The sequence below is a fragment of the Prionailurus viverrinus genome, chromosome A2 (genome assembly GCF_022837055.1).
Source record: "Prionailurus viverrinus isolate Anna chromosome A2, UM_Priviv_1.0, whole genome shotgun sequence".
Classification (NCBI taxonomy): domain Eukaryota; kingdom Metazoa; phylum Chordata; class Mammalia; order Carnivora; family Felidae; genus Prionailurus; species Prionailurus viverrinus.
Window position 1 is genome coordinate 122,876,162 of NC_062562.1, and position 24,776 is coordinate 122,900,937.

The 24,776-nt window shown below is 50.3% G+C and overlaps 1 protein-coding gene across 4 annotated transcripts in view; it reads left to right on the forward strand.

The window, feature by feature from the left end:
- ADCYAP1R1 (ADCYAP receptor type I) overlaps positions 1 to 23,034 on the forward strand; it is a 59,834-nt gene extending 36,800 nt beyond the window's left edge. The window contains exons 12-18 of one of the 4 annotated variants that reach the window (XM_047850589.1): positions 72 to 141; positions 4,642 to 4,733; positions 7,645 to 7,728; positions 11,861 to 11,944; positions 14,980 to 15,109; positions 16,745 to 16,786; positions 18,222 to 23,034. In XM_047850589.1, coding sequence (XP_047706545.1) covers positions 72 to 141; positions 4,642 to 4,733; positions 7,645 to 7,728; positions 11,861 to 11,944; positions 14,980 to 15,109; positions 16,745 to 16,786; positions 18,222 to 18,410 — 691 coding nt within the window. In that variant the 3' untranslated portion in view covers positions 18,411 to 23,034. The remainder of the gene's footprint in view (positions 1 to 71; positions 142 to 4,641; positions 4,734 to 7,644; positions 7,729 to 11,860; positions 11,945 to 14,979; positions 15,110 to 16,744; positions 16,787 to 18,221) is intronic. The other 3 variants (XM_047850592.1, XM_047850591.1, XM_047850593.1) reach the window with 3 other exon arrangements.
- Positions 23,035 to 24,776: the final 1,742 nt, after the last annotated feature.

Genomic DNA, 24,776 nt, shown 5'->3' on the forward strand with positions numbered 1-24,776 from the left:
GGGCCAGGGGCATTGTCCTGTGGGCATCCCAGCCCTGAGCTTAATCTCTCTTCTTTCTCTCTGTCTCTCAGCTGCTGGGATATGAATGACAACACAGCTCTGTGGTGGGTGATCAAAGGCCCTGTGGTTGGTTCCATAATGGTGAGTATCCTTGAGACCAGGAGGGGGGAAGAGACAGGGCCTGGGCAGAAAACAGGAGAAGAGGAGAAATACAGAGGTCGCTTTACAAACCATCCTCTTTCCTTTTCATGGCTACATTATATTCTGGAACGTGGATACGCAAGTTATTTAGCTATCCCACTAGTGTTGGACATTTGTATTATCTCATTTTTCCTCATAACAAAATACGCTACTTGGAGCAGTTGTGTGCATAATTTTGAGCATGAGTATTTCTTTAGAATAAATCTCTAGAAATGGAATTGCTGGGCCGGAAAGAGTACCTCTTATCATTGTCTGCACTTAAAATATCAAACATTTACATTTTTGCATACTCTTCTGGGGAATAATGGTAGCTCATCGTTTTAACGTGAATCTCTCCACATTGCTGGTGCAGTGAAGTATTTTTTTTCCAAGCACTTATTGAAAATTTGTTTTTATTCTGGTCATTACCTGTTTATTTCTTTTGCTCATTTTTCTTTTGCTTGCTTTGATCACTTGTCTTTCTAACTGTTTGAAAGATAGTAATGCTTTGTCGGTTAAACACGTTGTAAGTGTGTTTACAAGACTGCATAATTTTATTACAGTCAAACTATCAGGTTTTGTCTTCATGAATTCTGAAACTTATTTCTTGTTTGTGGAAGTCTTTTCCCATCCTAGGATATAAAAGTATTTTTAACTGTTTTATAACAATTTTATGGATTGGATTATTATATATATGTCCTTAATTTAGCTAATTTTTTAAAGTTTATTTATTTATTTTGAGAGAGAGAGAGAGAGAGAGAGCGCGCACAAGTGGGGGAGGGGCAGAGAGAGAGAGAGAGAGAGAGAGAGAATCCAAGCAGGCTTCATGCTGTCAGCACAGAGCTCGACATTAGCCCATGAAACTGTGAGGTCATGATCTCAGCCATGATCAGGAGTCAGACACTCAACGGACTGAGACACTGAGGCACCCCAGTCAAGCTAAATTTTTATTTCTTTGTCTAATCTGAAATGATATCTAATCTTCCTTAGTTTTTTTTCCCCCAGTTGGATAGACATTTCACCCTTTTAATTTTTTTTATTAAATAGACCATCATTTCTCTATTATGTTAAAATGTTACTTTTATCATGAACATTCAATACATTCTTCTTGTATTTAGTTCCAGACTTTCTATGTTATATTACTAATCTATTAGGCTATTTCCATGGTGAATGCCCTCTTGTGTTTGTTATTATTAACCTGGTAGCAGGTTTTGAGGTCTGGTATGTTAATATCCCTTTCTTTATTCTTTTTTCCTTCAAAATTTTCTTGCACACTTACTTGTTCAAGTGAACTTTCAAATATCCTTGTCAAATTGCAAAAAAAAAAAAAGAGTCTGGTCAAGAGTTTTAGAGAAATTGCATTGAATTTATAAATTAATTTGGAGAAGTGATTTTCTTAAAAATATGGAATCTTCCTCTCCAAGAACGTGGCATGATTCTCCATTTATTCAGCCTTTCTCATAGAGTCATTTGTATAGCTTTTTAGTTGTCTTGTCCAATTTACCTGCAAGGTATTTTCCATTCTGTGCTTGTATTGAATCTGGGACTCATTCTGTCATTGTATGTTCTAGTGGGTTACTAATAGGGAAACTATTAGTTATTGTGTATTTTTGGTTACCTTTTCTTGGTTACCTTTTTAAACTCTCTTATTAGTTCCTGTCCCTTTTCAGTTGGTTTTCATGGGTTTTCTAGGTAGAACATTACATAATCTGTAAATGAAAATAATTTTACTCTTTCTAGTATTTATATCATTTATTCCTAGGTTTTGATGAGGATGGTGTTTGCTATATAGTTTTGGGAAGTTATTCTTCATTGAACTAGGAAAGTTCCTATTCCTGGCTTGTTTTAGTGTGTATTTTTTAAAAATCAGGATGGGGCGCCTGGGTGGCTCAGTCGGTTAAGCATCCGACTTCGGCTCAGGTCATGATCTCGCGGTTCGTGAGTTCAAGCCCCGCGTCGGGCTCTGTGCTGACAGCTCAGAGCCTGGAGCCTGTTTCCGATTCTGTGTCTCCCTCTCTCTCCTGCCCCTCCCCCGTTCCTGCTCTGTCTCTCTCTGTCTCAAAAATAAATAAACATTAAAAAAAAAATTAAAAAAAAAAAAAATCAGGAAATCCAATATGTTTTGGAAACATTTTCTGGAGTGATCCCTTCCCTTCATGATGGACGTTTATAATATTCCAATTTGTCTTCCTAATGAACAATGCTACAATGGATATATTTGTGTGTATCTTTGAATATGTGTGAATATATCTTTTAGAATTAATCTCTAGGAGCGGAATTTCTGGGACAAAGGGTACGTAACATTTAACATTTTCATAGATATCAAATGAACAGAATACAAGAGTGCTCATTTCTCATGTCTTTGTTGATGTTTTGATTACTGAACTATTCACCAATCTTATGGGGGATAAGGGTAGTTTATTGTTTTAATCTGTTAATGTAACAAATATTAGTAGATTTGTTTTTTTTTCCCTGAACTTCCGGTGTAAAACCTTTATGGACACGATCTGTTTGTTCTTTTAATACACTGCTAAATTCTATTTGTTAACATTTTGTTTGTAGTTTTTGCATTGTTCTTTGTATGTTCTCTAGTGTTAGGTGTGTGTGGTGTGTGGTGTGTGTGTGTGTGTGTGTGTGTGTGTGTGTGTATTTGTGTGTATTTATATGCTTTCTTCATTGTCCGGGATTTGGGGTAGAGTTTTGTTAGCCTAATAAGTAATTTGTGAGGTTTTCTTTTTATTTGCTTTTAAACAAAAGCAAATGAGGTAGTTTGTAAGTTACATCTTCCCTGAAGGTATTAAGAGACTGGTCTGTAAACTTATCTGCATTTTAATGCCTTTTAATGCATACATCTTTGATTAGTTTATTTCAGTTTCTCCTAAGGACATTGCTCTACTCAGATTTTCCACATCTTCTTTTAACTTTTTTTAAGTTTATTTATTGAGAGAGAGAGAGCAGGGGAGGGGCAGAGAGAGAGGGAGAAAGAGAATCCCATGCAGGCTCCATGCCACCAGCACAGGGCCCCACACAAGGCTCAAATTCATGAACCACGAGATCATGACCTGAGCAGAAACTTGAACCAGACCCTCAATTGACTGAGCCACTCGGGCACCCTCTATATCTTCTTTTTTTTTTTTTTTAAATTTTTTTTTTAACGTTTATTTATTTTTTGAGACAGAGAGAGACAGAGCATGAACGGGGGAGGGTCAGAGAGAGGGAGACACAGAATCCAAAACAGGCTCCAGGCTCTGAGCTGTCAGCACAGAGCCTGACGTGGGGCTCGAACTCACAGACCGCAAGATCATGACCTGAGCCGAAGTCGGCCGCTTAATCGACTGAGCCACCCAGGCGCCCCCCTCTATATCTTCTTGATTCGATTTTGTTAATTTCTATTTTCCCATTTTGTTTGATTTTCCCTTGTGATTTAAAATATTCTATACATCTGTTGTCTTGTCCTCCTTCTGATCCCTAAATTTGTTTAGTTGTATTTTCTCCTTTTGGATCGACTAACATTTGCAGTGAGCAGTGTTCTGTGCTGAATTCCAGGTACTGTGTAGATGCTGGGCTTGTAGTGGAGATCATTGAGAGAACCCTGACTTCATAGAGCATGTTTTATCATTCTAATTGATCTGTGGAAACAAACAAACAAAAAAACAAAGCCCCCAAATAAAGTTTTTATTGATCGTCTACTTTTTTCCTATTTCTTTATAATGCATTTTTATCTTTATTAATTTCCTTCTTGTCTAAGTTAAAATTGTGGCACTTTCCCCCTAGCTTTTGATTTGAATGCTTCATTACATTATTGTCGATATTTACTATGTTTTAGTAAGTTAGTGTCAAGTTCTGCATTTTTCTTTTCTCCAGGCACTGCTTTGGCTCCATCCAGATGATGTCACTGTATGGTCCTTTCATTGCACCTTGTTTCTATTAGTTTGCTCCCTGTCCTCCCCTTTCTGTTTAGAGAGATTTTGTCCGTGATCTTCATCTGAAGGTAAATGCTGTCATTGTCGTTCCCAGACAGCTTTTTAATTAATAATACTTATGGTTGTCCTTTCTGGTTCCCCATGTTCAGTTACTCTGAGCTTGGAGTTTCTCCAGAGGACAGCTCTCAGCTTGGCAGGAGCCTCTTCTCTGTCTGTTTGGCATTGTTTTCCATCACCCCGATCCGATTTGCTTTCTCTTCTAGAAATTGCCTACTTTTCTGGCTCAGTCATGAGCCAGAAATACTCAGTTTTTCTTAGTATTCTTATGAAACTCTTTTTCTTCTATCTCTTCTGTCATTTCAGCAATAGTAAATGGGAGGTAAACAAGTGTTCTCACGTTGCCATCTTGGATTCTAAGTCTAGATGGGATTTTGACTGACCAGAGAGGGTCCTCCTGGGGCGGCAACAGTCCATGCAGAGGCGAGAGCTATGGCAAGTCTTTGCCCGGAATCATTTCTGTCTTTTCTTTGCTCTTCAGGTTAACTTTGTGCTCTTCATTGGCATCATCGTCATCCTTGTGCAGAAACTTCAGTCTCCAGACATGGGAGGCAACGAGTCCAGCATCTACTTGTAAGTACCATTGTGTGAATGCCATAGTCACTTCCAACAGCTATGTGGGCCCTGCACTGAGGTCACAGGAGAAGGCCTAGGTTTTGCTGACAGGGTAAACCAGCAGCGGCATTTGCAAGACTTCTTTCTGATTAAAGTGCCTTTAAAATGTAGTTGCCTTGCCTATCCTTTAGCCAGCCCAGGAGCTAATCCACATGGTGATTACATGGAGGGGAAGAGAGAGAGAGAGAGGAAGAGATGGTCAGACCCTGTGTCACATGAGGAAAAGCAATATGGAAGACACCAGATTCCTTAGGGTAGTTAGGGTAGTTAGGGTCTTAGTTGTTTCACAGTTGGATTTCCTTTGGGGATCTTGGTTCTGTGGGAAGTTCATGAATGCCACTGGATGCACTGTTGCCTGATGTCCCCACCCCAGCCCAGTGGGGCTGAGCAAGTTGCTCAGCCCCGACTAGCGAACCAGGTGGACATTCTTGCTGGCTATTGGAAGAGGGGATTCTTTCTCTTCTCCACCTTCTTTCAGGGAAGCTCTGTCTTCGGGCCTGGTCTTCCTCCTATAACTCCCTCCTCCCTGACCAGAGGGACAGCTGATATGTTTGACATAGCTGGGGTTCCCCAGGCAACACTTACCATTGAGTGTAGGGTTTCCTCCACCTCCATGGCTGTTTGGCTTTGCTTCCTACAAATCTTTTCGCAGTCACGTCCCTAACAGCTTGCCCCACTTGCTCTGCCACCCCTCTCCCAGCCTTCCACTTATTCTCAATCAGACCGGGAAGCTTCCATTTCACCCTTCTTGCCTCATGATCAGGAGAATGACCAGCTGGGTGTGTGGGGTGTGGGGACACTGCTGCTGCCGGGGGGGAAGGTCGAACCCCTGTGGTTGGCTGGTGGGGTCAGATGGGCACAGAAAGTCTGAGGGCATTCTCTGGGGTCTGTCCATGGGCAAGGTGGAAGCCATATGTGTTGCCTCCTTAGTTTTTAAAGAAAAGAGCAGATTAGAAGGAGCTGAGGTATTCTCATGGTGTCAGTGGGGGCTTGGTCCTGTTTTCATTGGAGACTCCAACCCAGTGGGGCTCAGAACCTTGATGGCTGCCAGTGGACAAGTAGAGCAGCAGAGAGACCCCACCAGAGGGTTCTCCCCACCGGCCATTCTCCTGGATAGACGGTGTGGCAGGAACTACCCAGAGACCCATCCCAGATCCTTAGGGCTTCCCCAGAGATGCAGAACTTGCCCTGGGTCTGTGTGGTCAGCTTGGGGGCCTGCCTTGTAGAAGTCCTTCCAGTGGGGCTGGGGGATCTGCATAGGGCCTGGCTTGGTCAGCCTTGTTTTCCCTGCAATTAAGATGATTACATTTCATTGGAAAAGACCCCCTACCTTTTTTTTTTTTTTTTTTTTTTGCTGTCCATTTACTGTCTTTTTTTTTTTTCATGTTTTTGCAAGTGTTTTTTGTTTTTGTTTTTTTACCAACCCCTGCTTATCTGTATGTGTTTATGTAGTCAAAAATTTGTCATGCATATAAGTCATAAAGTCTCTAAGGCCTTGCACTGGGGGACCAGTGGGACTGGCTCCCTGTGACTGACTAACTTCCCTAGAGGGATCATTCCTACCTTAGTCTCTAGCACCCACAAAACAGAGCCCTGCCGCTCCCTTCACCTCCCTGTCTGGCGTCAGCTCTCACGTGCTATGTCTAGCCACACGGTGGACTGCTCTAGGGCCGAATGCCTCCCATGCAGTTGTTTCTGACATCCGAAGCTACTGGCAGCTAAATTGCCCTTTTCTTTCCTTTGAGCTCCAGCCTTGGTCCCCCTACTCTCTGCTTGCTTCTGAGAAGGGTTTCTTCTTCTGGGGTTTCTGGGATCTCTTCTCTGGGAGGCTCCCCCTTCCTTCCCTCCCACAGGGACACACACAGGGGTCCAACTGCAACCTAATAAGGACACTCTACTGACCCCAACGCACCCTTCACCAGCTTAGACATCTTGTGGTAGGCAGCCAGAAGCTCCCCAGGTCTGGTGGGAGGGAAGTGTGGGGTCAGGGTTTCTGAAATATTCCCAGACTGGGAGCTGTAGGATCCTGTCCGGCCTTCCTAATGCATAGACAACCATTTGTAAGAGTGATTTATACATTTAAGTACATTTAAGAACCAGCTGGTTGGTTTGCTTCTGCTGTGGACCAAAAAAATCCCCTTGCAATCTCAGAGAATCCTCCTTGGTGCTAGTCTCAAGCCCCAAAGACAAAAAACTCAGGTGCGGTTGGCAAGCCAGGTGGGAGGGCTAACACAGGATGAGGGGCCCTTGAGCCCCTGACATTTAGCAACCTACATGAGTGTTTCCAGGGTCAAGGAGACCCTGTTGGTGGAAAATGAGGGATAATCAAGGAGACGGTGCTGCTGAGGACTGCAGGCTTTTTGCCAACACTTGCAACTCCGTCCACGCACATTTAGTGCCCACGAACACCCAGTGATCTGGTGGGCTGAGTAAGCATCCCTTTTTACAGCTGAGGGAGCTAGTTGTCAGTGTAGTGCAATGAACCCAGTAGGAGCAAGTGAAGCCATAGCTGTGGTGCCGCCAGCCCTTGGCTCTAAGCTTGACTACACCATCTTTCCTGTCCTCGAGGAAATGACAGATGAGAGATGGTGTTCAATAAGTGTATAAGCAAGGCTTCCTGGAAGAAGCGGCCCCAATGGGATCCAGCCTTGTAGAGAACTGCCCCCCTCCCAGAGCGCTTTGGGCTGGGAGGTGTCTGCTGTGGGGGGAGGGGAGACTATCGGGGGGATGGGAAGGGGCAGGACCTGGTGGGAGAGGAGATTTCAGGACTGTGCCTGAGTCCCCTTGGGCCACCAGAGTTATGTGTGGGGCGGAGGGGCCCCTTCAGATCTGCCCACAACAGCTTTCCGATTTTTTCCTCTGTTTCCAGAACAAATTTAAGCCTGGGAGTCCCCAAGAAAGCCCGAGAGGACCCCCTGCCTGTGCCCTCAGACCAGCATTCACTCCCTTTCCTGTAGGTTGGTTCCAGCTGCTTAGATGATAAGGGTTTGAGATGGTGCTTCTGTTGGAGGCTTGGACCCCCGCAGAGGGTGGTAGCACTGAGCCACCCACACTCTTTCACCTGGTGCTCTTGATGAAATGAGTCACTGGCACCAGGACTTGGGCAGGGGCCAGGCGTGGAGTGTGGGCCTGGGTCAGGGCTTGGCATGTGCTCTGGCTCATTGTCGTCTGGGGTGGGGGTTAGGGCTCAGCCTGAGGCTGGGATCAGGGTTAGTCTGCTGTTTCCTGCCCTTAGCTTTGCGAGAAGCCGGCTGGCTCAGAAAAGGGAGGGTGAGTTCCCACACAGACATGAACTGTGCTGAGACCGTCTCCAGGAGCTGGCTTTACTCCCAGCTGTCTCTCCATTACAGGATGGGCATTGGAAGCTGGGTCTGGTCTCGGGGAGAGAACCCCCATCTGTATTTCCCTCAGGGACCTTGCAGAGCAGGTCTGCACAGCCCCTTGGGTGAAGGAAGGAGATGAGAGCAGATACCATGATGTAGATAGCAGGGCTGTGACATACCCAGCGTCTGAAGGATGACCTCGACTCCACAGACAGGCTCTGTGGTGGCAGAAATGCAGCCAGGATGCCATCAGTCCAGGAGCTCAGCCCACAGCCTAAGGCTTCCAGTTCACATGGGGCTCCATTTCCCACTTCCAAAGCACCCCTCCTCTGTCTAGGAGGGCCCCGTCCTCACAACTCCTGTTAGGGATCAGCAGCGGGGGGGGAATGGTTACTCCTATTTTGCAGATGAAGAAACTGAGGCCCAGAGAAGGAAAGTGACACCACCTGCGACCACCCAGCAAGTCAGTGTCTAGACAAAGCCTTGAGCTCAGATGCCCTGACGCCCCAGGCTGGGGAGGGGGCACAGAGGGTGAGCTTGTCCTCAGTGGTGGGGGAGGAGGGAGAGGTGGGCAGAGAAGCTCCAAGATCTGCTGAGCTGAGCTGAGCTTCCGGCCAGAGTACCAGCATGGTGTGCAGCGCTTGCCTGGGGGCTGGGCCAGGGTTCTGGGGCTTTACAGCATCTTGCCATCATGAGGGACCCTATGGAGAATGTTCGGTTCAGACTGAGACCTTCTGTAGGTCTGCCAACTATCCCAGTGCTTCAGTGATCACTAGGAACAAGGTGAAATAGACAGGGGTGCTGCCTCAAAGCCGCCCCCACCACCACAGGATGGGGGTCTAACATTCTGTCCGGCATTTCCTAGGGCTACAGCAGCTTTGCACACAAAAGTCACCAAAGCTCCAAAGCTTCCATGGAGTTTAGCCTGTGACCAAAACAGGGATCGAAGAAACTGTGTGCTGCCTCCCTGGGTTACACACTGAAGTGCTGAGACCTGGAAGTGGCTTTGACCTTCCTGCAGATACACAGCAAAGCCTTGGCAGAACCAGACCCGGGAGCCAGGGCTTCCTGGTTTCCAAATGCAGCCGTGGGCCCTGCACCTGCCCTGGGGATCTCCAGCCTTCTGATTCAGTTCCCGCCCAGCACCCTTGTCTGAATGTCTTATCCTCCCTTGGGTCCAAATCAGAACTGAGTTCACCAGCCGGTCTGGGTTTATGTCTTCCTTTTGATTAAATTCCTTTCACTAATTGTAGTGACTTTTTAGAGGTCATGACATCTCTTCCTTTCTCACATCTATATCTGGCTTTTCTGCCCCTCTCGTGTCATTTCAGTGGGTCCCTTTGCACAGAGCCATTGAAGGTTTGGGAGAAGTGGAGTATTTGGGAAGAAGGCCACTTACCTCTTTGCCCAGATCCTTCTCCTGAGAGGCCTCCCAGGCATCAGGTCCCCCCACTTTGTTTACCCTTCCCTGTCCGAGACCCACATCTTTACGAGGGGCCTGATCTCCCAGCTAACTAAGTGGCCTCTAAGGAAATCAGAGGAGTCTGTATTTACTGTGTCCAGGGCCCAGGAAGGTCAGGGACCACAACTTGGGAGCTCAGAGACGGAACAGTCTCAGAAGAGAGTAGCTGAAGCTTTAGAATTCAGGGTGAGGGCTTAAGCCTGGTGGGGACGGGGCGGCATCTGAGGTTTGGGTTCCTGGGCCCTCAGCCAGGCCATGGTTGAGGGATCAGGCCACTGGCTGTAGGAGAAAGTAGCCAGCCATTCAATCTGGACCAGGTAGAGAATAAATTTAGAGGCTACAATGGTTCCCATTCCCGAATACCCAATTAAGTTGTTGTAATTTGTGAGAAAAAAACATACTTATGTGTCCATCTGTCTCTTCATATGTGTATGAAACAGACCTTTGACATTCACTGAGGACACATGAAGAAACTTCTCAAATATGGGACTTCCTCATGACAGTGTGTTTCGAGCTTCGAGTTGTATGTGGATCACCTAGGGACCTTGTTAAAATGCAGATCCGGAGCCAGCAGGGCTGGGCGGCACCTAAGATTCTGCATCTCTAAGAAGCTCTCAGGTGGTACTGATGCCGCTGATCTGGATAGCAGAGCCTCACGCAGGACCTCACATCCCATGTCTGTAAAGTGGGCCAGTAGTGCCCTCACAGAGGGGTGTGAGCTGAGAGGTGCCATTTGTTAAGTGGGAACACCACGCTTGACTGTGGCAAGGGTCCTGGGTGGACCTCGGCTTGCCTCCTTTTTGAAGTGTGTGATTCACATTCGTGCCTCAGCAAAATGACATGTCTCCACATGTCAAGGACCTTCAGACTTCCTCTCAAAGATCGGGAATCACAGATTACAAATCAGTGAATGCCCAAGGTCTGGTTTCTTCATGTGTATTTGTTCTCATGTGTATCAGATCCCTGCAGATAGATCCGTTCACCAGCAGGTGCCAGGAGCTCGGTACCTCATGGTGCCTGAGGGAGGCTGCTCTTTTGAGGTCTGATGAGAGAACACAGCTCTTCATCCATGTCTTACACGCTTATCAGAGAAGGAGAAGAAGTGTCTGTGGCTTGTCCCCACCCACGCAGAAGCAGGACCGTGATGAGCTAGAACAGATGGAACAGAGGTCTGATGAGAGAACACAGCTCTTCATCCATGTCTTACACGCTTATCAGAGAAGGAGAAGAAGTGTCTGTGGCTTGTCCCCACCCACGCAGAAGCAGGACCGTGATGAGCTAGAACAGATGGAAATTCCGCCTGACCTCTCTGAGGGGGTGGAATTTCTCAGTGCCTCACCCAGGCTAGTAGGGCTAACCCGGGCTCACCTGTGGATGCCTGGGTGTTTCTGCAGGCAGTGGGGCGGTACCCAAAAGGGGCCCTTCTCAGCCTTCAGCCCCTGCCCTTTGAACTTCAGAAAGTCTAGCCCAGCACTGTGCTGTAGACCTCTCAGCAGGGACAGCAATGCCCTAGCCTGTGCTCTCCAGTATGGGAGCCACTAGCTGCACGTGGCCGTTGAGTCCTGGCAAGGTGGCTAGGGGAACGGAGGAAAGCGGATTTCTAATTTGATTTAATTTTCATTCCAGTAGCTGCCGATGGGTAGTGGCTGTCCTGTTGGACAGTGCAGATCGAGACCAATTAACAATCTCTTCCAGCCATCCCAACTCTTCCCCCCCCCGCCCCGCCCCCCGTATGCCCGCACTGCACTGCCTGGGGGCTCAGAGAGGACGAGGTGCAGGCAGAAGAGTGAGAGGTGTAGAGGAGAAAGACCAGTGGACACCCAAGCCCAGGACTGGCCTGATTCAGGCTGGGTGGGCCCGGGCTAGGCAGCACGAGGTCCACGGGATGTGTTTCCGGCTGCCCACCTGGCTGAGTGACCTCCGACAAGGCCATGCTCTGAGCCTGGACCTGACTCAGCCAATTTCTGGGGCCCCTGCTTGAGACCCAGCCCCGCCCCCACCTTCAGAACACACGTTCCCGCCAGCTCCCCTTACCTGTCTGTGGACCCAGCGTGAGTGCTCGTTGCGTGCACGTGTGTTCGTGCACACACCTGTACACGTATGGGCATGCATTTCTATGTCCAGAGCTGACCATGTCTTGGCCCCTGGCTTCCTCATCCTCTTCCATGCCACTGCCCCAGCCCTGTCTCCATCCCTGGGCTCCTCTGCCCTCCCCTGAGCCTTGTCGCTCCAGGTCCACCTCAGTTTCTTCATTGCCCAATGCCCCCAGCTGACAGAAGTGCTGATCTTGTCACACCCAGCAGCTGCGTGCAGAAATGCTACTGCAAGCCACAGCGGGCTCAGCAGCACCCTTGCAAGATGTCAGAACTGTCCACCATAACTCTGTAAGTGTGCGTGGCGTGGCTGTGGCCGGGAGGCCCGGAGGGGAGGGGGCCGCATGCTGCTGCCGCTGCCCGGAGCTTGCATCCTGCCGGCTGGATGAGAGCGGAGAGCAAGCCTGTGCCTCCAGCCCGGCCCTTTCTGCACTGTTGCATGTTGTTGTCTGTGTGTCTTGTGAGTTCTCTGCAGCCTCGAGGCCCTCGGGGCGGGGTGGGGCGGGGTGGGGGGAGGTCGTGGGGACGGAGTGGCAGGGCTGAGGCCTGGAAGCCTCTCCTGCAGCCGCCCCGATGTGTGGTCTTCCCAGAATCCCCCACTTCCCTGGGCTCATCTTTGCAGCTGCCAAATCAAGTTCTAAGACCCTTAGAGCTTGAGTTCTCAGAGACCGTCCCCCTGCACGGGACAGGACCCTCACCCTGAGGAACCTCACTCACGCTTCATGTGCCAAGTGGCTTAATCCCCACACTGACCCTATGAGATGGGTTCTTGTAGAAACGCCATTTTACAGATAAGAAAACGGAACGCAGAGAGGTGAAGTACTCACTCAAGGTCACATAATTGGCGTCTCTAAGTGAAGCTCAGTCTTAACTTGGAAATTGCTTGAAGTGGAGGAACCCGCTCTAATTTGGGCAGCTCTGACTTAACCAGATCTCTGTGGCTTAACCAGATCATAGGGTGATTCTGTGACTGACCTCCAAGGGGTCCCAAGGCTCACACCATATATCCCCATTCCATGGCCTCTGGTCAGCTCTGAAGCAGAGAGGTCCCAGAAGTATGGGCCCTAGTGGCCTCCTCATCCGCCCTCTCTGCCCCGTCTACCAAAGGGGTCACCGGGATGCCCTGGGTCCCTGACAGAAGTCCCCATCCATTCCAGGGGATGGCTGCAGGGCCACCAGGGAGGAAAAGTGTTGCCCTTGCTGCCATTTGCCACATGGCCAGGAAGTTGGAAGGACCTGAGCTCATGTCTGAAAGGGCCCTGCTTCTCACACGATGGGCCCATCCATCTACTGCCACCATGAAAGCTGGAGAGGCTTGGCCTTTTGGTTTCCAAGACACTTTGGAACTGTAGGGTCAAGTCCCTGCAAACAGGCCCACGTGTGTAGAGGAGGCAGGGAAGGAGGAGGGCAGGGACAACAGGCACGCCCCAGGGCTGCCTTCCCTCCTGAGCCCCTTCAATTAAGCTTCACTTGTAAAGTAACCCCTTTAGGCAGGGTTGCAGAGTGGTTCCCCAGCCGCCCACATACCTCAGTTCCAGGCCACTTGCCTCTCCTTTTTGGATCTTCGTTTTTCAGCCATCACTCCCTGTTGCCTCTGGTGCTAGCCACTGGATGCGCAGAGATGAGTAGGACCCGAGCCCCGGGTCGTGGTCAGGTTTCAGAGCTCTGAGGCTTTCGTACGGTCTGGACGTTCGTTTACCCTTTCACGGGCAGGCAGGTGCCTTCTGAGCGGGAAGCCCCCAGCCTGGCATGTGCTGGGTGCTGGCCAGGGAAGGTAACTGATAAGCACCATGCCTACCTCCAAGGAGCCACAGTCTGAGAGAGGATAGACCACTCAAGAACCACACCTGGGCTCAGAGTGGGACCTCCTCACATCCTGTTGGCTCCAGCCCTGGTTCTGGGGCACCTGGGTCCCACAGAACGGGCTGCCTGTGAGCAGGGACGGAAGGCATGGGCACTGGCTCTCTGGGGGGCTTCTTCCTTCCAGGGCTGAGTGGTGGTCCACCTGTAGGTCTTCTTAGGCTACCCCTCCTCTTTCCTTTGTGTCGCCTTCTCTGCTTTTCTTTTTTCCCTTCCTCTCCCTCCTTCCTTCCCTCTCATTTGAAACTGGGAAGCCAAGGGCCTCACTCAGACTCCATGGATTCACCTTCTCCTAAAATCTGGAGCCCCCACATGCAACAGAACATTCTCTCCCACAAAGGCTGGGATGGGGAAGAGGACAGGGTACATATGTAACTGCCCCAACTCAAAGGGTCATCCCACACCCGGCTGTCCATCCCTGTGGACAATAACTGAGAGGGAGGGGAGCCAAACCTCCCACTTATCCCCAACTCCGATGGCCCAGGGGGCAGACTGCACCTGCAGGGCAGGGCTGGCTCTTCCAGAAGATCCAGAGGGAGCCAGTACACTGGGGTGGGCGAGGATGGGGTGCTACTCCTGGAGACTCCCTTCTGATAGAAGAGGACCCACAAGGATATGCAATATTTACCCTCCAGATGTCATACCATGGCTCTGTGCCCCCGCCCATCAGAGCAGAGCCCCACCCACTGGGCTTAGCAGCCAATGGCCAGCAGGCTCAGGGGGCACGGAAATCCCTTTGGTCCTGTCTGTCTTTAACCCACAAGCTCCGAGCAGATAGCCTCCTCTCTCTTGACTGTTTCCCTGGTGGCAGGTTCCTCTGGCTTAGTTGGTGCTTGTTTATTCCCAGTGTCAGTAAATCCTTCCTAAGGTCCCTCCTAGGTCTCACCCACTGTGCACAGCATCTCTCCCCCCGACCCCCCCGCCCCACCCTGGGCTGCACTTCCCCATCACTCTCCATGAGTGTCCTGGCAACCCCAGACTCAGAAAAGCCCACTGCCTCTGTGGCCTCTTAGGGGGTCGTCTTTTTAGGCACGTGGAACTTCCTTCCAGAGCAGGAGAGGGTTTGCTTTGCTTGAGGGTCCATGATGTCATTCAAGCCTTCTGAATCCAATCCCTCTATTTGCACTGACTTCACTTTTCCCAGGGGGTTTGCGCCTCCCACAAGGGGTGTCTGTCAATCACACACTCCTGTGTGCATTTTTAGTGACTCTACAGGATACGGACATGGCCTAGAGGGACGGGATGTCCCCGGAGAACCTCCCAGGGAGTTCTGGAAGGCCTGCTCTGTTGGCCACCATTCGTCCCAGGCCCCATTCTTTCTAGGAAAGAATCCCAAGAGGGTCTGTGGACAGCAGCCCCAGCCCTGGGGGGAGAGCAGGGAGCTGGGACCGGCGTCTCTGCCCTCCCTGGTTCCAGCATCAAGACTTGGCAGTTCCCCAGAACAATATCTTGTTCTCTCCCGACAGACGGCTAGCCCGGTCCACCCTGCTGCTCATCCCGCTATTTGGAATCCACTACACGGTATTCGCCTTCTCCCCGGAGAACGTCAGCAAGAGGGAGAGGCTTGTGTTTGAGCTGGGGCTGGGCTCCTTCCAGGTAGGTGTGGCAGAAATGGCAGGTGGAACTCATGGAGAGCCAGGGAGGGCCCTGGCCCCTGACCTGCCAGCGGTTCTGACTTCTTTAACCCAGTCTCAGCCTCGTGTTTCTGTCTCTGAAATGAGTACTAGAAGAGAGGGGAGCTGGGCGAGCCCCTTCTGCCGTGTACCCTGTGGGCTCCCGAGAGAACACACACTGCTGTCTTGTTGCCGCATCTGGGCGTTCTGAGCAAGGCCTCCCTTGGGTGCCCATCCCTCACCTTCAGCCTGGGACGTGAGCAGAGTGCTCTCCAGAGACCTCTGTGTCCACAGCCTGACTGCAGTCTACAGACCATGTCTCTTCTTTTTTTTTTTTTTTTTTTTAAATTTTTTTTTTTCAACGTTTATTTATTTTTGGGACAGAAAGAGACAGAGCATGAATGGGGGAAGGGCAGAGAGAGAGGGAGACACAGAATCGGAAACAGGCTCCAGGCTCTGAGCCATCAGCCCAGAGCCCGACGCGGGGCTCGAACTCACGGACCGCGAGATCGTGACCTGGCTGAAGTCGGACGCTTAACCGACTGCGCCACCCAGGCGCCCCCAGACCATGTCTCTTCTGAGCGCTGGAGCTCGGTCTTACCCCGGTTGGGGTCCCCAGCACAGGACCTGGCCACAGAGAGCAGAATGAGCTGAACAGGTAGATGAGCAAAGAGATGCATAAATGATCCAGGGACTAGCAAGTGGGGAGCCATGAATCCATGCATGGAGGCATAGGTAGGTGGGGTTTTCAGTATGTGAGGGAAGGAGTGAGCGAGTTGGTATGAGGATGCACAGTGACTGCATTAACAGATGGCAGCCCAGGTGGCCAGTGAAAGTAGCAGTGGCAACCTTGGGTCCCCAGGACAGAGCACCTCTCCCTAAGCCAGCTGTTTAACCCAGCTTCTTGATGGTCTAACACAGAAGGTTACTCTGTGTGTCTGACTTAATCTCTTCCCCCACCCCGCCCCCATTTTAACCCAAGGCCATTTCACCTGTTAGAGTTCTTAGCCTGGTGAGGCTGGGAGTTGTACAGACACAGCCCCAGCTTGGGAGTCAGAACCCAGGGCTTCTGTCTTAGCACAGAAAATTCTAAATGCAAAGAATATGCATAAAGGTAGGAAGACTAGACAGCTGCCTGCTCTGTGCCGGGCATTTACTCGTGTGTGTTGTGTGTGCTGTGTACAAGAGGATCTGGCCAAAGTGGGGTGGGATGGGGAGGTATCAGGGATAGAGACATAGGTCTGTTCTATCCTGGAGTAGTGCCGTCCTCAGGGTCCTGCAAACTGGTTAGGGGGCCCAGAGAACATCCAACGGACATCTAGGACAAGCTTCTTGTAGAAAGTAGGATAGAGCTGGCCCTTGGGAATGGGAAGGATCTGACCTAGGAAATGTGAGATCCAAAGTCGGGGTGTAGCCATTTGGCCTCATGGGGACGGCCATCTTGGTTCAGCAGAACTTTACCCATCTTACTGCAGGTTCCTGGGCAGGTGGCCTCCTATCCAGTTCATTATATTTTTCTGCCTTCTAGGGTCATTCCCCTTTTCCTCCACCTCCTATACTCCCAGTGCACAAGGTCCCTTGCTAGCATTCTCAGGTTATTTTTGCTCTTTCTCCCTAGGGTTTTGTGGTGGCTGTTCTCTACTGTTTTCTGAATGGGGAGGTAAGACTCTGGCCCTCTGACTTCTTAACAATGGAGGTGGGGATTGCCAGGGAGCAGGCAGGTAGGGACATCGCCTGCTGCCTACCAGAGCTGATTCCCTAGACCAGGGCAATGTCAGGCTCCCAGCACCTGGACGAGGGGGAAGGCAGTGGTGCTAGGGTCTCCTGACAGCCTCCACCCCGTGCCAGAATCTCTCCCACTTTGTCTACTGTGCAAGGCATCAGCTGTGCCTGGAAAGGCATTGCCTGCTGAACACAGCCCTTCCTGGCAAGGCTTGCATAGTAAGACTACCTTAGTAAAGAAAAATGGAAAGTGAGGAAGGGTGAGGTACAGACAATGGGACCTATAGTTTATGAGGCTGTGATGAGCAGGGCTGCTGAGGAGGGACTCTGGGGACTTGGAAGAGACCCCGGGAGAGGCCTAGAACCTTCTTGTATTGTTCCATTCCCAGGATGATGCTTTTGAATAGAGCCCATAACAGAGGTGCTGGGATAGGGATGGGGACTGAATGGGTGGGATGGGTTTAGAGAGTGGGCAGGAATCATTGCATCTGTGCTGGCATCTTGCCTGCATGACCTCAGCAGGCTCCCCCTCTTTTTGCATGTGAGAAACCAGAAGTTAGGGTTCAATGATTGCCAAGACAATCTATGGGAAGGTCAGATGAGGATAGATAAGGAGACAGAGCCCTGCAGGGGGTGGCTGGGGAGTCAGGAAGTGGGAGTGTGTGCAGCTTACCAGGAGCCTGTGGGGGAGGTGGGGGCTGGAACTGGAGGGCTGGATGCTGGTACCACTCACTTCTAGTCATGCAGTTCATGCACTAAGCAAATGTGCTGGACTGAGGGGGCATATGGAGGCTGAAACTGGCCATGCCCTGTACTTAACTATGCTAACAGCAACATGGGGGGTGTGTTCAGCCAGAGAGTGCATTATTTAGTGGTCGTCAACCCTGACTGCATATTGGAATCCACTGGGAAGCTTTACAACCTATGGATGCCTTACCGCAGAGATTCTGATGTAATTGTTCTGGGATATGATATGGGCATCTGGACTTTTAAAGCTCTCCAGGTAATTCTAATCTGCGGCCCACTGTTAATGGTCTGAGAGAGTGGGGCTCCTTGCCCTGATCTGCCTGACCCAAGGGCCTGTGAGCTGGTCTCTGACTATGGAGCACCAAGGCCCAGGAACAGAGGCCCACAGAGAACAAGAAGCCACTGGAGGGTCTTGCTCAGTGACTTGGGAAAGGGGCTGAGGTCAGCTCCTCAGAGGCCTTCTTTCCCATTGGTGGCCTTGAGGGCTACAAGTGCCATTTGGGAGTTGCTGGGTACTGCAGGAGGTGGCAGGGCCAGCCTGGGAGGGGTCCCGGGCAGAGCATTCAGGTGGATGAGGCTAGAGAAGGTGTCTGTCTGGAAGTGATCGTCCAAGTTGCTCCCTGCAGGTACAGGCGGAGATCAAGCGTAAGTGGCGGAGCTGGAAGGTGAACCGCTACTTTGCTGTGGACTTCAAACACCGGCACCCATCCCTGGCCAGCAGCGGGGTGAATGGGGGCACCCAGCTCTCCATCCTGAGCAAGAGCAGCTCCCAGATCCGCATGTCCGGCCTCCCAGCTGACAACCTGGCCACCTGAGCCCGCGCTCCCCTCCTCCTCTCCTCCACATGCAGGCTGGGGTTTGTGGGCAGGCGCCGGCCCACGCATGTTGTGCTTCTTCTCTCACTTCGGGTGGGCCTGAGGCTGGAGGCTGGGCTCCCTGAGGTGGGAGAAGGATGCAGGGCGCAGATGGGTTATTTCCTCTCCCTGTTTGGCGCTGGCCCCACCCACCGTGGGCCGCTGGGCCCTGATCCAGACATGTAAATACGCCACAAATTTTGAAAAGTTGTCTCATTCCCTACCCCTTTGCCCACTGTCCCTGCTCACCTCAAGCAAGTCCCCAGCTTTACCCTGCCCTGTTTCCACCAGCCTCAGTGATCTCCTTGACCTTGTCAGTGAGGCCCTGTCAACTGAGGCTGACGACCTTGCTTTGGGGGCTTGGGGTGGGCATGTCCAACAGCCACCCCCCCACCAAGTGTCTGACTTTCAGCGTGGACTCCTTGAATCTCCTTGCCACCTGAGGCCCTTCTCAGACCTGGCCCAGTGTCTGAGGCCTGCCAGAGGTCCAACTTGGGCTCCCAGAGCATCCTTTAGTGCAGGCAAGACCTGAGTCGAGACTCCTTCATACCCTCCCCCAGCATCTTGGTGTCTAGGTGCCCAGCTCCTGGGTACAAGGGCGGTGGGATAGCTCCAGAGTTTTTCCACTCAGAGACTTGATTTTGGGTGTGGGGCTAAGGGTCCCAGAATGTTCTGGTGCTCTTCATTTGGTAGAAGAAAGATTGCCAAGAGCCAGAAATGTGGATGTGATTGGAAAGGAGATGAAAGAGTTTGGGGCTCCCATGGAAGAAGACCTTCACTGGCTCCATTATTTTACCCCCAACTCAAGGTGAGAGGGGGTTCATCTGGTAGCCTCCCTTCTGCCCCTCCCATCCCCAGGCATCAGCTGCGGACTGTGAGAGATGGATGCCTCAGAGACACTGCTCCCTACCCATGCCTAAGCCTTCCCCCTCCTCATTTCTTCTTAAGTTAAAGCCATGATTAGGATGAACCAGCCGCCTTCCTGTGATGTCAGTGAATCCTGAAACACCTTATGCCTCCATGTGCCCGAGTCCAGGGCCTAGATTTCCCCCTCACCCCACCCCCATGGACAATGCAGATCCCAGCCACCAGCTCTTTGGGCTTGGGCTCAGCTACTGAAATATCTTTGAGACCTTTGCAAAGACTTCCCTCTGTGTATTCTTGACATTGAATCACCACGGACACTAGTGTCCTAGAGTGTTGGGAGGGGAAGGCACACGTGCCATGCCTGTTAGCAGAAGCTGCAAATGGGAGCGATGGCAGATCCCCAATGCCTGTTATGGTTCTCCAGATGCAAATTGCTTGGCCACAGTCTAGGAATTCAAGATGGGGCGCAACTGGGTTGGGGGAAGATGGACAGAAGTGCTAGAGTGCCATGGCCCATGTGGGGGGCCCATTTCATTCTATGTCAACTTTTGGTGGTGTTCCTGTCCAAGTGTGTTTGTGGACTTGTTTCATGATCATGTTCTGGAATGCTTGGGGAATTTGTGTGGAGAGGAAATACTGCTTAGCTTGGTTTTATAAAGAGGAAGGGGCTTGGGGGTCTGTTTTTGGAGAGGTCTTCAAAGTGACTGGAGAGGACTTAGTTGCTTTGTTTGGAGACAAGCCCTGTGTCCGTGGCCAGTGAAGCACTGTGGGTCCCTGGGTCTTTGGCAAACCTAGAATCTGCCCTAGTTGGGCTCAGACTACTGATATTGTGGACATGCAGCTCCCTGTTCTGGGCCTTGGTTTCTCCATTTGTGGGATGCAGGGACTTCTAAAGCTTCTCTAGGCTCTGTATGTCAGTAATTCTCCAGTTCAAAAGTAAGCAGATAAAAGGGCATGCATCATTGTTATGTGTATCATCTAAGGTTTTGAAGTGTACATGTTTGTGTATATGTGGAGGGAAGGGAGGATGCTGTTTATTTTCTCTTTCTTAGAAAGGAAACATCTGTTTCTTCCACTGGGACACCACAGTGGAAGCTGGTGGGCCAGAGGGAAAGGTCATGACAGGGACAATTGGACAGGTGCCTTGGGCGTGATGTGCTGACCCAGCCGTGTGCCTAGCCAGGGCAGGGTGCCACGGCTGCTTGGATAGTAGCCACCTCCAGATCCTAGGAGCAGTCCCTTAACTGGACCCCATTTCTTCACCCCTGTCCCCACCAGCAGATCTGCTTCACTGTGGAAAAAGAGACTTTGATTTTATACACACACACACACACACACACACACACACACACACACACACACACACACGTCATCAGCAAAAACATCATCAGGCCTGAATTCCATGTGCTGTGCTGTCACCTGAGCCCTGGGTTGCATCCTTGTAGAGGTTCCAGGTTCCCGTTGGTCTGTGGTTTGTTTTTCTGTCTGAATGAGTTATTGCCAGTCTTGTGAACTAGATGTACCCAATGTATTTCGAATGTTCCAGGAGGTTAGGCAGCTGGCTTAAAGGCCACTGGCAGTGGGTGAGAAGCATAAGGTTTGGGTAAAAACCTTCCCTCTCTAGTCTTGGTTTTCAAATCTGTAAAATGGGAAGTAAGACTAGATGATTTGTGTAGCCTAGTGCATGTTTGGAATTCTCTGTCTAAATACCAGCCATCTAGTTACAGGGAATGGGCCCCAGGCAGGGATTGTGGTATTTGCCTGACTGGAAAGGATAAGAAATCCTGTGCAGCCAGGAGGGGTTTGAGGGCCTTGGGAATGGTTAGGTTGGAGAAGAGCAGAGGTATCCAACTCCTTGACTCTAGAAGATCATTACCAGGAAGGGTTGTTGTTTTTTTTTTTTTTTTTTCTTCTTTCCTGCAATCCTAAAGGGCAACTGTCACCCAGGGGAGGCTGAATTCTCCTTGGAATGAAGCGATTTTTCAACCTTTTCCATGAATGTCCCGCCATGGGAAAGGCCGTGTTAGGAGAGAGTCTCCAGCCCTAGGGGAAATGGGATTTCAAGTCAGGGATGCTGAGGCTGTCAGGGAATCTGAGGGGGAAGTGTGTGTGATTTGGGCAGGGGGGAGGGGTTCAGTGGCTTTTTGGTGGTACCCAGCACTGTGGGCTTCTTAACCCCCTACTAGAGGCTGGGCTACTTTTCCTGTCTCAGTGGGTAGCTCTGTGGCCCTCCTTGACATATCCAGTGGCCTGCAGTGATTCCTTCTCTGACCCTTACCCCTCCCCAAACCAGCTTCTCCAGGGATCAGGGCTAGGCAGCTGGAGCTGGGCCCAAGGCTCGAAGTACACATCATCACTCACCAAGTGTGCTCATTCACCTCCTTCATCTGACCCTTTCCCTTCCTGGAAGGAAAGCTAGAAGAGGCTTTCTTTGTGATTCTGTGAGTACCCTTGACCCCTTCAAGGTCACTCCAAAGTGAAAGCAGTGAGTGCTTTGTCATCGTAAATTCCTGCCTGAGCCCAGACCATGGAAGCCTGCCAGAAGAGCTCTGAGCAGGGAGCGGGGAACCCAGGCTTCTCCCAGCTTTGCCACTGACCTGGCCTTGACCCCATCCCCATATATCTTCAGGGAGACTCACGAAGCACTAGATCTGGGAAAGAAAATGGAGATCTGCAGGTCAAACCTCCCCGTTGGGTTGATGAGAAATCACTTACCAGCAGGCCTAGCACAGTGCCTGTATTGTGTCGGGATCCAATATGCTTTACAAACCTGAGTGAGAAAGTGGGCCCTCCAGCATGTGCCCAGCCCTGCACGTGAGCCAGAATAAAGTGTTCGTACAGAAAACATTCAGCCTTGCGCAAGAGAGGGGCTCTGGCTACAGAAGTTGTTAGGACTCCATATTGCAGGAGGAACAATGGTGTCAGTGTGGCATGGGGAGACCTGTGTTGTAGCTCAGGCCTTACCACCTGCTCTGTCCTCCAAGGCTTGGCCTCTTCGAGCCTCTGCTTCCTAATATGAGACATGGGAGGACATGATTTGCAGCCTGCTCCTCAGGCCAGTGATAAGGTTGAAATGAGACATTCTTGTGTGTAAAAGGGCTTTGGAAACTACGCAGGTAGGGGCTGGTTTCTGGGGTGAAGATCCCTGAAAGGGATCCCATGCTGTTTGTCAACTACTTTGAGCCCTCCTGGGTTAACCTTTGCCCCACTTGTAAAACCACCAGCACCGGGGGTAAGGGGAAGGCCAGTGGGCTCTGACAGACACAGAATTCCAGGCTTATCTCTGCCAACAACTGAATAGTTTGTTCCTGGCGTTAGGATGGGAGAATTTCATGTGGGTGGTGATTTCCATGTCACTTGCATGGGAATCCTTCAAGGATCTGGGATATCCCTGAAGTGGGCTATGTGCCCCTTTCTTCTTTCCCTAAATGTGAAGTCCTGGGATGCGTCTGTGCTTGGCCATTTGTGTCTTGTCTTATGTCCGTGTTTTATAGTTTTCCCTGTGAGGGCTGAAGTGGGGCAGTCCCCAGCATCCCAGACGTGGCTCCAGGCTTGCTTGTGGAACCAGGCTCACCTGTGTTTCATCCCCCACAATAAAGATAAACGCCGCAGACCTCACTGCTACTGCTGCCGCCATTAATGCTGTGCTCACAACCTTGTCCTGGATTTTAAGGATGTCAACCTGCTGTAGATAACTCAATAAATGTCTTATAATTTTTCCTGGTGGCTGTAACTTGGCAGAAGTGGAGGGCAGGGAGGAGAGGAGGTAAGGAGGGGAGGAAATCTGATCATCCAGAGTAATCTGGTTTACACAGTCCTGTGGCCTTCTGGATTCCAAGGGAGAGGTGTGAGAACAAGCATAAATGAGCTTAGGTTGGGCTTGGAAGAGTCAGGTCCTAGGATCATGCAAACTGAATGGAATGAAGGTGTCTTGGATGTTTTGGGTTCCTAGAAATGGAAGTAACTCACCCTACGGTCTCTGATGCCTCGTGGCCTTCATATTGTTTTATCAGCACGGCTACCAGATCCCTCAAAGCTTGCCTACAGTGAGCATTTCATTCCAGGTAAGCACAGGTGCATCATTGGCTGCCAGAGTCCCTCCCCCTAATCTGGATATTCAGAACCATCATCCCAGGCCAGACCAGTTAATGAATTCCAGGTAACCTCCGTTTCCTTGAATTTCTACCGATTGTCACAACTTCCAGTGCCCATTTTTATATGAGTCAGAATTTACAGTTGCCGGCAACAGAAGATAATTTTGACTGATAATTCAGAAAAGGGGTTTAGGAGAAAGATGTTGGGCACCTCCTAGAACTCTCTTGAGGCTGGAGAAAAACAGCAAAGGTGTTTCAAGCTGGAGCATGCCATGGAACTGGTGACAAAGCTGTTGACTGCTGCTGCTGCCAGCCCAGAAGCCTCTTCTGTACCAGCGACCCCCCTCATCATAGTTACCAGTTCTGAGCAGGGAGCTTTGCTGCCATCCTCACCAGCAAAGCAGATTCCACGTGCAGCCTCTTAAGTCTCTCACTTCTGAATTGAAGCCTCACATGAGTCCGTTAGATTGGCTGTGTCCCAGCTGCAAAGGAGGCTGGAAATTTGACTTTTCTGGATTCTACCTTGGGTAAGTCAGGCTCCCCAGTCTAGGAATTTCCTAAAAGCCCTGAAATAGCGAATGTCCATTACAGCAGGCCTGAGGTCTACAGCTACGGCAGAAAGCCCTAGCACCCTGTAGTGATTGGGTGGGCCACTCTGAAGAAGTCAGTCCATGACAAGATAAATCCCAACCAGATAACATGTGAGCCCTACAAGCAGATAGGCCTCTTGCCAAATGCACCAGGTATCTAGTGGGGGGTGTTCCCCAGCTATTTCTGCTTCCTAGGATTGCCCCTCCTTTTTCTTCTCCAGGTCTTCCTCTTCTTGAACCCTAAAAAATATTACCAGGTTTATGTCATATAACCCACTTAGCAGATATCTTGGCTGCTTTCAAAATGGAACCTACCCTCAATGGGTCAAAATCAATCTCTGCATGTCAGACTCTGTTGACCACTCAGAAAGAAGACTTCTCTAGTGCCTAGAAGTCTAGTGTCACTGATGTGACCCTGATAAAATGAGGTTCTGTATGTTTCGTTCTTGGAGGTCACATTCCAGAAGCAAAGATAAGGAGCCAGAAGTAACTGGAACCTTGAATTCTGTGTTACACTTTGAATTTCTTGGCAACCGTGAAGATCATCAAACTACTAAATCCTGTCTTATCCATTTCACCAAATCTATCAACTATTCCAGGCCTCTTTTCTGCCAAGCCCCTTAAAAGAATGCCTTCAACTCCGGTTATTCCTGATGATGTTCTTTGCTACTGGTAGTGTGAGAAATTCCTCTTGGGTACCCAGTGGTTCTCAAGCATTAGCATGTATCAGAATCACCTGAAGTATTGTGAAAATGCATATTGCTGGACCTAAATTT